At 37.7% G+C, this 12446-nt stretch overlaps 1 protein-coding gene across 4 annotated transcripts in view; it reads right to left on the bottom strand.

The window, feature by feature from the left end:
* Positions 1 to 12446, bottom strand: part of LOC117968773 (TBC1 domain family member 22A-like) — a 195755-nt gene that overhangs the window by 66082 nt on the left and 117227 nt on the right. For all 4 annotated transcript variants that reach the window (XM_058986100.1, XM_058986101.1, XM_058986098.1 and 1 more), the window contains one exon: positions 9297 to 9424. In XM_058986100.1, the coding sequence (XP_058842083.1) occupies positions 9297 to 9424 (128 nt within the window). The remainder of the gene's footprint in view (positions 1 to 9296; positions 9425 to 12446) is intronic.

The raw sequence follows: 12446 nt of genomic DNA, 5'->3' as shown, positions 1-12446 counted from the left end.
CCCTCTGTCCCCTCACCTCCCGACCCGCTCGCCCCTCCCCTCCCCATCCCTGGCTCTCCTCTGTGCTCCGCTCGGCAAGAATCACACTGCGATCTGCTGAAAAGAAATGGAAGAGAACCAAACTCCCTGCTGCCCTAGACCTTTACCGCACTCTTCTCTCCTCCTTCTCCTCTACTCTCTCCTCTGCTAAATGTGCTTATTTCCAATCTGTAATCCAAGCCTCCACTAACAACCCACGTAAACTATTCTCTACCTTCTCCTCCCTCCTAAACCCTCCCCCCCCTCCTCCTCCCTCCTCTATCTCCCCTGACGACTTTGCCTCCTTCTTCTCTTCTAAAATCTCAGATATCCGCAAACTCTTTAACACCTCTCCCTCCCCCGCACCCCCTCCTGCTCCAACCCCTACACCCACTACATCCCCTACTAACTCGCCCTCCCTCTCCACCTTCTTGCCCCTCTCAGACTCTGACCTCTCCTCCCTGCTCCAGGGTCACAAACCCACCACGTGTGCCTTGGACCCCCTCCCCACTCACCTCTTTCAAGCTGCTGCTCCTGCTCTACTCCCCTTCATCTCCTCCCTCCTCAACACCTCTCTACTTTCTGGCATCTTCCCCTCTGCCTTCAAAAAAGCCTCTATCACTCCCCTCCTCAAAAAACCTACCCTCGACCCCACCTCCCTCCAGAGCTACCGTCCTGTCTCCCTCCTACCCTTCCTCTCCAAAACCCTCGAGCGGACTGTACACCGCCAGCTCTCTGCTTTCCTGTCCAACCACTCTCTGCTTGACCCTCTCCAATCTGGCTTCCGCTCTGCTCACTCCACTGAAACCGCCCTTCTCTCTGTCACCAACTCACTTAAGTGTGCCCGAGCTGCCTCTCTCTCCTCTGTCCTAATTCTCCTCGACCTCTCTGCTGCCTTTGACACTGTTGATCACTCTATTCTACTATCATCTCTTGCTGACCTGGGGATCTCTGGCACTGCTCTGGCCTGGTTCTCCTCCTACCTCTCCAACCGCACTTACCAGGTAACCTGGCGTGGAGCAACCTCCACACCTCACCCTCTCTTGACTGGAGTCCCCCAAGGGTCAGTCTTGGGTCCTCTCCTGTTCTCTCTCTACACCCGCTCCCTGGGCCCCCTCATCGCATCCTATGGTTTCTCATACCATTTCTATGCTGATGATGCTCAGATTTTCCTCTCCTTCCCCACCTCTGACTCCACCATCTCCTCCCGTATCTCTACCTGTCTGTCTGCTATTTCCTCCTGGATGCACTCGCATCACCTCAAACTCAACCTCTCTAAATCTGACCTCCTTTTCTTTCCCTCCTCCTCCCCCTCCTCTGATCTCTCTATCTCTGTTCCTCTGGAATCTACCACACTCTCTCCCTCTTCCTCAGCTAAAAACCTTGGAGTCACCCTGGACCCCTGCCTCTCTTATTCCCAGCACATCTCCACTCTGGCACGCACTTGCAGATTCTTCCTGAGCAACATCCGAAGAATCCGACCCTTCCTCACCAACTATGCTACCCAGCTCCTGGTCCAGGCCCTGGTACTCTCCCGCCTAGACTACTGCAACTCCCTCCTGGCTGGCCTCCCTGCGTCCGCCACCCGTCCGCTCCAGCTCATCCAGAACTCTGCTGCTCGCCTGGTGTTCTCTCTACCTCGCTTCGCCCACGCTACTCCACTACTCCGCTCGCTCCACTGGCTCCCGATCACCGCTCGCATCCAGTTCAAGACTCTTGTACTAGCCTACAGATGCCTTGATCAGACTGCACCCAGCTACCTCCAGACCCTCATCTCTCCCTACACCCCCACTCGACCTCTCCGCTCCGCCTGCACTAGAAGACTGGCTCTACCTCCGCTACGCTCCCCTGCCTCCCGAGCCCGCTCCTTCTCCACCCTTGCTCCGCAGTGGTGGAACGACCTTCCTACAGATGTCAGGACTGCCCAGTCCCTGACCACATTCCGGCGCCTCCTTAAGACTCACCTCTTCAAACAGCACCTGTAGAACTCCTCTGTTGTATCCTGGGACACTATCACCCTTCATTTAAATATGCTTTATTTTGCTCTTATCTGCCCCCTATTTTACTGCATTTAATCCTGTACCTCAGAATATTGTAATCTCCCAAGTGTTTAATCTGTAGTATTTTGTACTTAATCATATCCTGATGTAACTATCACTACTTAATCATATCCTGATGTAACTTTCACTATTATCTGCTGTATTATTGAATTGTGGTTTGTCACACTTGAGAATTATTGTATTTCTTGTTCTTATTGCATGACTTATATTGTAACACTTGAATGTATTTGTATTTGCTTGCGATTGTAAGTCGCCCTGGATAAGGGCGTCTGCTAAGAAATAAATAATAATAATAATATTCTTCATAGTTTTATGTTTAAAAAAAAAAAAAAAACATTGTTGATATTATGTCTAATGAACTATGCAAATCCCCATACTGTGGATCAAGGAAGGTCTTATGAAAATTATAATGAGATTAATAATAAGAAACAATCAACTGGGCAGCAGTGTGGAGTAGTGGTTAGGGCTCTGGACTCTTGACCGGAGGGTCGTGTGTTCAATCCCCAGTGGAGGACACTGCTGTTGTACCCTTGAGCAAGGTACTTTACCTAGATTGCTCCAGAAAAAAACCCAACTGTATAAATGGGTAATTGTATGTTAAAAATAATGTGATATCTTGTAACAATTGTAAGTCGCCCTGGATAAGGGCGTCTGCTAAGAAATAAATAAATAAACTTTAGTGTTGTTTCTTTATAGTCTTATTATTAAATATATGAAAATCCCATTTAGATAGCACTATATATATATATATATATATATATATATATATATATATATATATATAGTCACTGTATTCAATAATTGTATTATTACTTGCACTGTGATTCTTGAAATGAATTTGTTTACGACTGTAAGTCGCCCTGGATAAGGGCGTCTGCTAAGAAATAAATAAATAATACTAATAATTATATATATATATATATATATATATATATTTTAGCTCAAAGAGCCAGCTGCCCACATCTTTCAAGAGAGCAGCGCCTTCGTGCAATCAGCATGTTGGAGGCTGGTCTAGGGCAGCGTACTGTGGCTTGTCGTCTTGGGTGCTCACAGCCAGCAATTTCAAACCTGGCGAGACGGTATAACCAGACACACTCTGTCAATGACAGGCCACGAACTGGGAGACCAAGAGTCACAACATCTGCCCAAGATCGACAGATCATTTTGCAGCATCTTCGTGATGTCAATTGTTAATCAGCACAATAAAAAGTCACAGCACCTGCTCTAAAACAGGGTTTGTCATTTTTCGATGTATTGTTTTTTTTTTTTTTTCTTTATTGCTTTTATTCAAGCATACAATTCAACAGCTGAAATCACTCCATATCCAGTGTCCAATCAACTGTCTCACTTATTAGGTGATTAAGTGCATTTGCTTCACTCATAGCACTCAAGCGTGTCATGGTCAAGGATGAATGATCGAGTGATTAAAAAGAAACCAAAAACATTTTGACAATGTCCATCATTTATATACCTTAAAATAGTGATAAGTTTCTTTTGATGCTAAGTATTTATATCACAGAATCAATCAAGATGTGTCTCAGTTGTTTGCAATAATAGTACAAAAGAGATGCATATCACACAATGGGGTAATATGTAGAGTATACATATGGTATTCAGTGATACTAAGGCTAATGGCCAACTCACCAAAAATACAAACTTTGTAACCAACTTATAGAAATGGGTCTAAACTCATGTCATAAATTCATACATTTTATTGTAAGCGTTAATAAATTATATTAAACCACAGAAAGCCAATGCTGTTTGATGATGACTTGATCAGCTTTAGAAAACAAAATACCCTTCAACCTCCAAAAATGTATTGTGTCGCAAGATGTACCAGGCTTTGAAGCACATGCTATTGCGTGTTAATGGTCCAACATCAGCAAATAGCTCTAGATTGTAGTTTCCTTTCTCTGACAAGAAAATAATAAAAGACATCTTCATTGGAAGTCTGCCTGTGACTGACTGTAAATTGATATTAAAATGGAAGTTTTATATAATGGACAATACATATACAGTACACAAAATGATTGTTGCCTGTAAACCCTTTAAAGAAAACAACTAGTCCATGTCTGTCCATCACTGTTAACTGTAACATTTATTATATATACATCATATACATGTTTAAAATACACTTGACTATTTATATTTTAGTTTTATATAATACTTCATTTATTGAAAGAGATTTTCAGATAACTAGATAATTAGAAGATTAGTTTTTTTTTTTTTTTTTTTTTTTTTTTACCATTAGCATAGTTAAATATTTTACTTAATGGCCGCAAAATCACTGTTTAATATAGTATATTTCATATTATGCCAAGATCCATCCGCACTGCTATTGCTGAACAGAGGTTCCCTTAAAGTAATTTGCCCAACCTGATGATGGGCACTGCAAGTCTGTAGAGCAATAGCTTGGGGGGTTGGGGAGTAATGTGATGACCCTTGGTTGGCAGGTTGCAGATTGGCAGTGACAGACACTGCCGAAAGAAACCTAAAGCTATGTGCAGTCAGTCCCTACATTAAAACATCAATATAAGATTCAGAGTAAACTGCTGATTTGTACTCCAAAGTTATATCTGGTACTGTCAGTGGTTTAACACATTCACCTCACGCTCATGAACCTGCACCTCCCACTATCTTTATAAAAACAATATTCTCCTACAGCTGTGTTCCACACAAAATATCTCCCAACAACCTGTCTGCCTCCCTACTGTATTATTCACCAGCCCACCTTTATTCATTAGGAAATTCTTCTCTCAAGATAATTGAATTCTTTAGGAAAATCAGGAGGTTAACATCCTATAAACCAGTTTAATCCTTCTAATCTATCATTTCTCTGGTGTTATTTCTTTACTTTGGAGAACAGGAAATCAATACACAACATTAAATGGGGAACTGTAATGCAAATGAATATATAACCATTTCAATAGAAAACATGTTAACTAAAGCTTTGGACGCATTTTCAGCCTCTCCGTGAGCAGTATATTGTATAAAAACCATTAAAACAAATTAACATTGACTGTATTGGAGCTCTCTTCCGTCTTGCTTTGTGTGACGTCCTGTCGTTGACTCGCTCTACAGTCACACATTGTATTCTATTGAGCGTATGTCCCGTTCCTATATTATGTAACCATTGTTTTATTATGGCCGCCCTTTGCTGGTTTAAAGGCTTAGGCACACAAAAATAATTTTTGTTAATGTTTTTCCTTGTTATTTTTGCACCCGAACGCTTGGCATTTTGACATAATTCACCCGGCCAGCGTTCACTGGTGTGGGTGGCTGTCAACGATATGACATAACAGCAGCGCCAAAAAGGTTCCAATATGGCGTTGGCCTGCATTTCCAGCTGACCTAGAAAGCTGACAAAAAAAATTAAATACTGGCCAAACGCTTGACTTTTTAAAAAATTTGGTGCAGCGAGACACATTTGTTATGTATACAGAGCATTTAGACAGCCTTGTTATTTTGAGTACAGTTCCCCTTTAAGTAATATCCTGAGATTATCGACTTGTAGCCTGACTAACATGTGTGCATGAGAACACTGCTCATACAACAAAGAAAGCCTGTCAACAACTGTCAAAATCAATGGTGGGCTTAATGGCATTTGGGCTTATTTGAACCTATGTTAAAGTAAACAAAGGGATCTCTAGTTGGACAAGATAAACTTTTGAACGTAATAAAATTCCCTGCATGCCAGTCTAAAATCAGTAAAACATGAAAGTTTTTTTTTTCTTTTTCTGTTGCTATTCTGGGGATACACTAAGTTATGGGTAGGATTTTATCTAATTCTTTATTCAACAAGAAACATGTTCTATAAATTTATATGAGACAAAAACACATATCTTTCATCTCTGGCACTTAAGTTCAAATCTTGCTGTAGGCACTGGTGCAAGATATACTCAGGTTGCAAGTAATCTGATGTTAAGTTCCTAATGGACAGGATTCTACATTACATGTCTCAACAGCTGATAGCAGCTGGTATTAATTTTAGAAATCTTGAGGAAAGTGTAAAACTGATGCTTTAAATGATACATTTATGTTGTGAAACATTACTTTCCATTTATAGCTGACTTTGAGAGCATCTGCAGTCCCCTCAATAGCAACTTAAAAACCTGGTTCAGTTTACTGCTGCAACAAACTCATGATTCAGATGAAAATACTTTAAAAATAGGGAGAAGCAGGAGCCTTATGTGGAAGGCACCATGTGTTACTATGATCTACTGATGATTCTCATTAAAGTTAGGAATAATAATAATAATAATAATAATAATAATAATAATAATAATAATAATAATAATAATAATAATAATAGCCAGGCAGTTTTACGGCTGCTTGGCAAGCTGTATCATTGCAGCACAAGTGTCAGCAACAGATCAGTTTTATGGAACAGTTTCAATTCAAAATACTGCATTAGTTCATTATCTCAAGATACTTTATAACTTTAAACACCATAGTAACCATGACCCTATTTACACACTGTAAGGAGTTATAAGCTAGTTTTACATTTAACCTTAAGGAGAGGTCAAAGGTCACAATCAAGGTAATTTTTGAATTTTTGGTTCTAAATGTGTTATATCAGGGGTTTTCAACCTTTTTTTGAAACTGTACCCCTTCTGTCTGGAGTTTTCAGCTCAAGTACCCCTTTACAATTTTCACTTGACTGAATGGTACCACAGTTGCAATAAAAGGCAGAATATTATTTTTTTTCCCGTTTTATTTAATATATAATTTATGTCAACAGTTTGGGACTGCTGGTTTAGGGCAGAATACCAAACAGTAGGCTTAATTCTTAAAACTTTGAATTTGTCTTGGGACGCACAGAATCAAAATACAGTATTTGTGAATCTCTTTGGAAACACTCTATTCAGCAAAAAACAGTCTGCACTGTAAATGTTTATCACATTTACTCACCATCTCAGCATACTTATGTGCCATTTAAAATGTTTACAATATCAACAAAATTAACCAAGATACAACTATAATAATAACATTGATTTTGTTTATATTAAATCCAACATAAAAATGATCCAAATGGATTTGGTATAACTTTCTGTCGCGTTGCGCTTTCTGTACTCTTGTGTTTTCTTCCTTCGTTTTTCTTTTGCAAGTAAGAAATGTACCAAATTTTAACCAACCGCTATTGTGGTTTCTAAAAATGCAACCGCGCCTAATAAATAAAACAAAAACCGTTAAAGTATGAGTATTGTGATTGTTATTTATGTTTACCGGAGCATTTATACTAAAGAACGCTGAAATATTGGGCTTCACTGATTTAGTATTTAATAAAACGACAAGTTGAAAACGGCAAAGTTAATGAGCAGCACAGAGCGGTATCCATAGGCAGAATCACTAGACCCATATATCACAGTGGAAATCCACTCAATCAAAATCACGCATGCATAAAGGTGGAACGTACGGCTGTGATAGATTCTGTTTTTCAATTGTACTTACACAGGGACGATGCTTGTCAACTTTGGAATGAATCAAATAAACCATTTTTCAACTGAAGCTGTTTTAAATTTAAAAAGAAAATGTAGGTTGGGCGGCCATCTTGTTTTACAAAAGAACACCATTTTGGCCTGTTTGAATTCCATTATCCCCAGGAGGATGCCTATCAAGTTCAGAGTTAGTTGGTTAAACAGTTTTCAGACAGAAGCAGTTTGATCTTTGGGGCACGTTTCGGCGAATTTGGTGGCAGCCATTTTGATATTAAAATGTATCGCAGCAAACAACAACAACAACAAAACACTAAACCATTACTTATTAGGTACATTTTAAGGCAGCACATCAAACTTGAATAAATATGTTTTGAAAGCTGTTTTGGGGTCTATCTTAAATCAATCAAACCAGTGTTTTCCTCAGAATTATGACAAGCTTAGTGGAACTGGGGTTCACATAAATTACAATGTGTCAAGGTTTTGATAAAAAAATTAAAAAAAACACAACAAAAAAAACAAATCATCACAAATCTCCCTTTAGTACAGTTTAATCTTTCATTTCAGATTCACTAAATGTTTACTATTCTGCTGGAAATGATTCCAGGATTCTGAAAATGTTCTGACCAAATCAGCAGTAAAACCTTACTGAAGAAACAAACTTCTCAACCTACTGTGGTTGAGGCTTTTCACAATTAAATTCATTTTGGGAACTGATTCGAAGATAAAATAATTGATCATGGGTAACCAATGACCAAGAATTGAAATTGGCATCAAATGATTGGGCAGTTGCTCACTTTTGCATGCTAATGTTTTTAATACAATGACAGTCATTGATTCACTTACCACTTTTTGCAATGGCACAATTTTAATTGGATTGCTTTTTTGCTTAGCATATTATTTAAGATTTGTGTTTTTTTATTGCTTATTAAATAAAGCATAGTTGTCCATGCATGTCAGTATCATTTTCTTTCCAGCATACATGTAGAAACAACAAATATGTGATGCCTGGGAAAACATTACATGCAAATAGCTATGGAGCTAGTACTACTGAAGATAGTATATGTGTTTGAGGTTTGAGAGGAATACTAAAATGAATATTAGCATTAAGAGTCCTTATTGTTGGTCTTTGGAGGATATGCATGCTGTAAAAGCCTAGCAGAGAAGATACTAGTATCTTGTATTGACAGCACAGTGCATTGATCGAAAATGTTCCTTCATAAATGGAAATAAAGTATACTTTGTAGCTACAGTCAAAATGTCAAACTGAAGATGAATTAGATCAATGAACATTGTTTATCCTCTTGGCGCCTAATTAAGTCATGTTATGTCAGATATATGAATATAACTGTGTCAATGTTCCATTCAAAAAATAGATCAATAGGAATGCAGGTGAGTGGAATGCACGTGCCTAACTTTATTCTTCTGCTTGATTCTAAGCAGCCCTTACTGAATTCAATTTATTTTATTATAAAATATAATGCAATACATAACATAGAAATATTTTGTGGTGTTTAAATTTAGCTACTATTATTGCCTTAATATTTGCTTACAACAATTAACTTCCACACCAGATATTGGCCATTTACCCCAAAACGAGATGGTGGAAATGCTACAGGACATGTGTTTTTTTTTTTTTTTAAGCTCGGATTTTTAAAAGATTTTATCCTGTAAAAATATACTTTGAGAAAAACACAAACTAAAATCTAACGGTAGTTGAGATTTGAGGACAATAGCAATAATCTGCTGATGTTTGAGTGCGGTTTCTGGGGCAGTTGCTTACCTGATACGTGTCCCAAAGCCTAATGGTGCACCTCAAAGGAAGTTCTCTCATCAACAGATTATTCATCCAGCGGAAGGCAAACTGCAGGTACTCCACCTCATATTGCTGTAAATGCCTGTGGATGTGTTCTGGGAAGCAAAAATAAATAAATACATTAATAAACTGAAATAAAGAACAGGACTATTTTAAAGCATTGTGATTTTTATAGCTTTCATAATCATCTTGACAATCTTATAATTTGATAGCAAAGCACAGGATAAACAACTTAGGTTCATTGTAGGGCTACAATCAATTCCTGGTAAAAAAAAAATAAAAATAAAAATGTCTTCATGCAGATGCTGCTTTGACACGAATACAAAGAAAATAAGACATGGGTGATTTTGTGAACAAAAGCAAAGAATCATTGGGGCTGATATGGCCAGGGGATCAACAATGTGGCAGTGATATGGTTAAAAAAAAAGTCAGTGCTCCCAGGATTTTGTGACAAACTTATAAAAAAAAAAAAAAAAAAAGAAGAAAAAAAAATCTGTGATGCAAAACCCTTAATTCTGCTGCATACATTTTAAGATTTTGTGACAATTTTATTTTTATACCTGTGGCAGGATGGCTGAAATACAGGCACACACAGAACTCTGGGGTGAGTCGCCAGTGCACTCTTATTTTACTAAATCAAATGAACTTTAAATAATAAACAAAATGGCTTGATGGCCAAACAAACAAACAGTTTAAACAAACCACTCACTAAACAAAACAAGTATCGTGCTGGTCTTAACCCAGCATGCGTAGCACTTGTTTTTAAAGCCTTTATATCCTCCGCTCTCTCTCCTTCTTTGTGAGCGGCTGATGCACTTTTATATACGTGGCCATCTCCAGATTAGTAATTAGTTAATTTGGAGACGGCCACATTACGCACACATTTAGCTGGATGGAGAATTTTAACCGCATCCATGCTACAAAACAACAATAAACCATTTGCTTTTAAATAACCCCAAAACATAACAATACATAAATAATACAGGGGCGGGTGTACCCCGTCACATACCGATATTCTCTTAATCATCATCAAAAAAAAATAAATTATATATATATATATATAATGTTGAATTAAAATAAGCTTACTAACTAACATTCTTTGCCATGGAGGCTGGTCGGTACGATTTTATGTTTGTCTCTTTTTTGAACTCTGACTTCTGTTTCTTGTGCATTAGCCTAGTAGGCCAACTCAAAACAATTTCCCACGGTCTTCATGGAGGGTTTTAGGACATTGTTCAGCACAGTCTTTTGCAGTTATATTCTGTAGGTGCAAATCACCCTGTAGTGTTAAGCAGCAGCTGTTATTACAGGTGCTGCAGGTTACCAAAATAAACTTAGCAAATTAGCATGTCAGTATTTCTGAGGGGAAAATGGTTTTCTATGTGAGACAGTTAATGGTTTTCTGCAGTCACTGCTGAATTCTGCAATCGCAGAATCATGGAATCCTGGAAAGACTAAAGAGTTCTAACCAAGGTTTAAAAATCTATCTTAAAGATCTTTTAGTTCATTGCTTGTATTTTATACTGCAATTTGGAAGACGAGGATATAGACTATAGAGGACAAGTTGCTGCTACAAAATCACCTTCTGTGATTATACAGCATTTCTTTACATCTACTGTATAAAACACTCCATTGCTAGCAATCCGTCTGTAAATAACAATGTGTTAAATATCTCTGATGTTTGATTTACTAACATACCCAATTTATTTACACTCAAAATGCCACCAGATGTTGAAAAGGTGTCAATGCTATGGTCAAGAAAAGAATGTATGCCTTGGACAACACAATCAAAACAGGACAACACAATCAGAATTGAATTGTACTCAAACATCTCCACAACTTGAATGTTCATACTCCAAAATGATCTGTAGATATTGTGGGAGAAATTTGTTGTTGTAATTGAATGTACTTGGTGAAATTACTTTAATTCTTATGCTATGATGTTACGTTAGTCTTTCTCCCAAAACATTTTTGGGTACTGGTTATCCTCTTTTGATCTTGAAACTGGAAAGCATATTTTTATAACTTGGCCTTATATTTCTTTTCTATTTTGATTATATTTGAAAAATCAAATAACAGAATTGTAGACATAAATGCATAAGAAATATGAAATTTGTTAAGGACTAAAACCCTAGTTTTATATTTAAATATTAATCACATTATGGAGACATTGTCCTCTATTAAGAAATTAATATTAACTGTTTGTATATTACCAACATAGTGGAGGTGGTCTAGGATATAGATGCATTCATGTTAAATACCATATCTTCATAGACATGCACTACAATAAGTAATGAGACAAAACAGCATCTAGATTAATTGCAATCCTTTTCCAAAGCTGATGGCAGAACAAAACAGAATTCAATAGCGGCTCATTAATGATACATTTTTATTAGAAATGGGTGAGTTGGCTCCGATTCAGATCATAGCCCAATTAAACCTAACTGCAACAAATGTAATCAGAACGTATTTGCATTAGGCAGTTAGCCTTGATGTTTTAAGTGCAAAAATGATATGAAACCACTTTTCAAAGATATCTATCGACAATTCAAAAAAATAAATGCATAAAGGAAAATGGCTTTAATACAGGTAACTGCACACACTTGTTTTGTATCTCTAAAGATTACTTTTTAAAAAGGATAATCTCAAAATCCATGAATCTAAGAAAACAGATAACTCAACATTATCAGTGATGATGATTATCACTAGTAGCCTTGCGATTTTCATTAACACAGCTATTTCTAGCAACTGCAAAACTAAGCTTGATACATACAAGGTTAAGGGCATTGGGTGGCCCAGCGAAAGTCGTAGGGCATCAGATGACAAGCAAGCTGTATTTGAAATAATGCTGAGCCATATACTTCTACTAAAAAAATACTTGTCTTCACATTTCAAATTACCCTTTCGCTACAACAAGTGTTTTATGCCATAGTACTTAACCTCATTAAAGCTTTGTCCTGGTCAGTTACACATTCTGGATATTAAAACAATGTGCTACTTCAGTTTTAATAGAACTGGATGTAGTTGGAAGCTAAGGGAATAGCAGCTTTACATTAGAAAATAATATAACCGAGATGTTAAGGAGGATAGTGCAATTATACTTTAAGATTGCCATTG

The sequence above is a fragment of the Acipenser ruthenus genome, chromosome 14 (assembly GCF_902713425.1).
Source record: "Acipenser ruthenus chromosome 14, fAciRut3.2 maternal haplotype, whole genome shotgun sequence".
Taxonomy (NCBI): Eukaryota; Metazoa; Chordata; class Actinopteri; order Acipenseriformes; family Acipenseridae; genus Acipenser; species Acipenser ruthenus.
The sequence above is the reverse complement of the archived record's forward strand: the minus strand, read 5'-3'. Positions and strand labels throughout refer to the sequence as shown.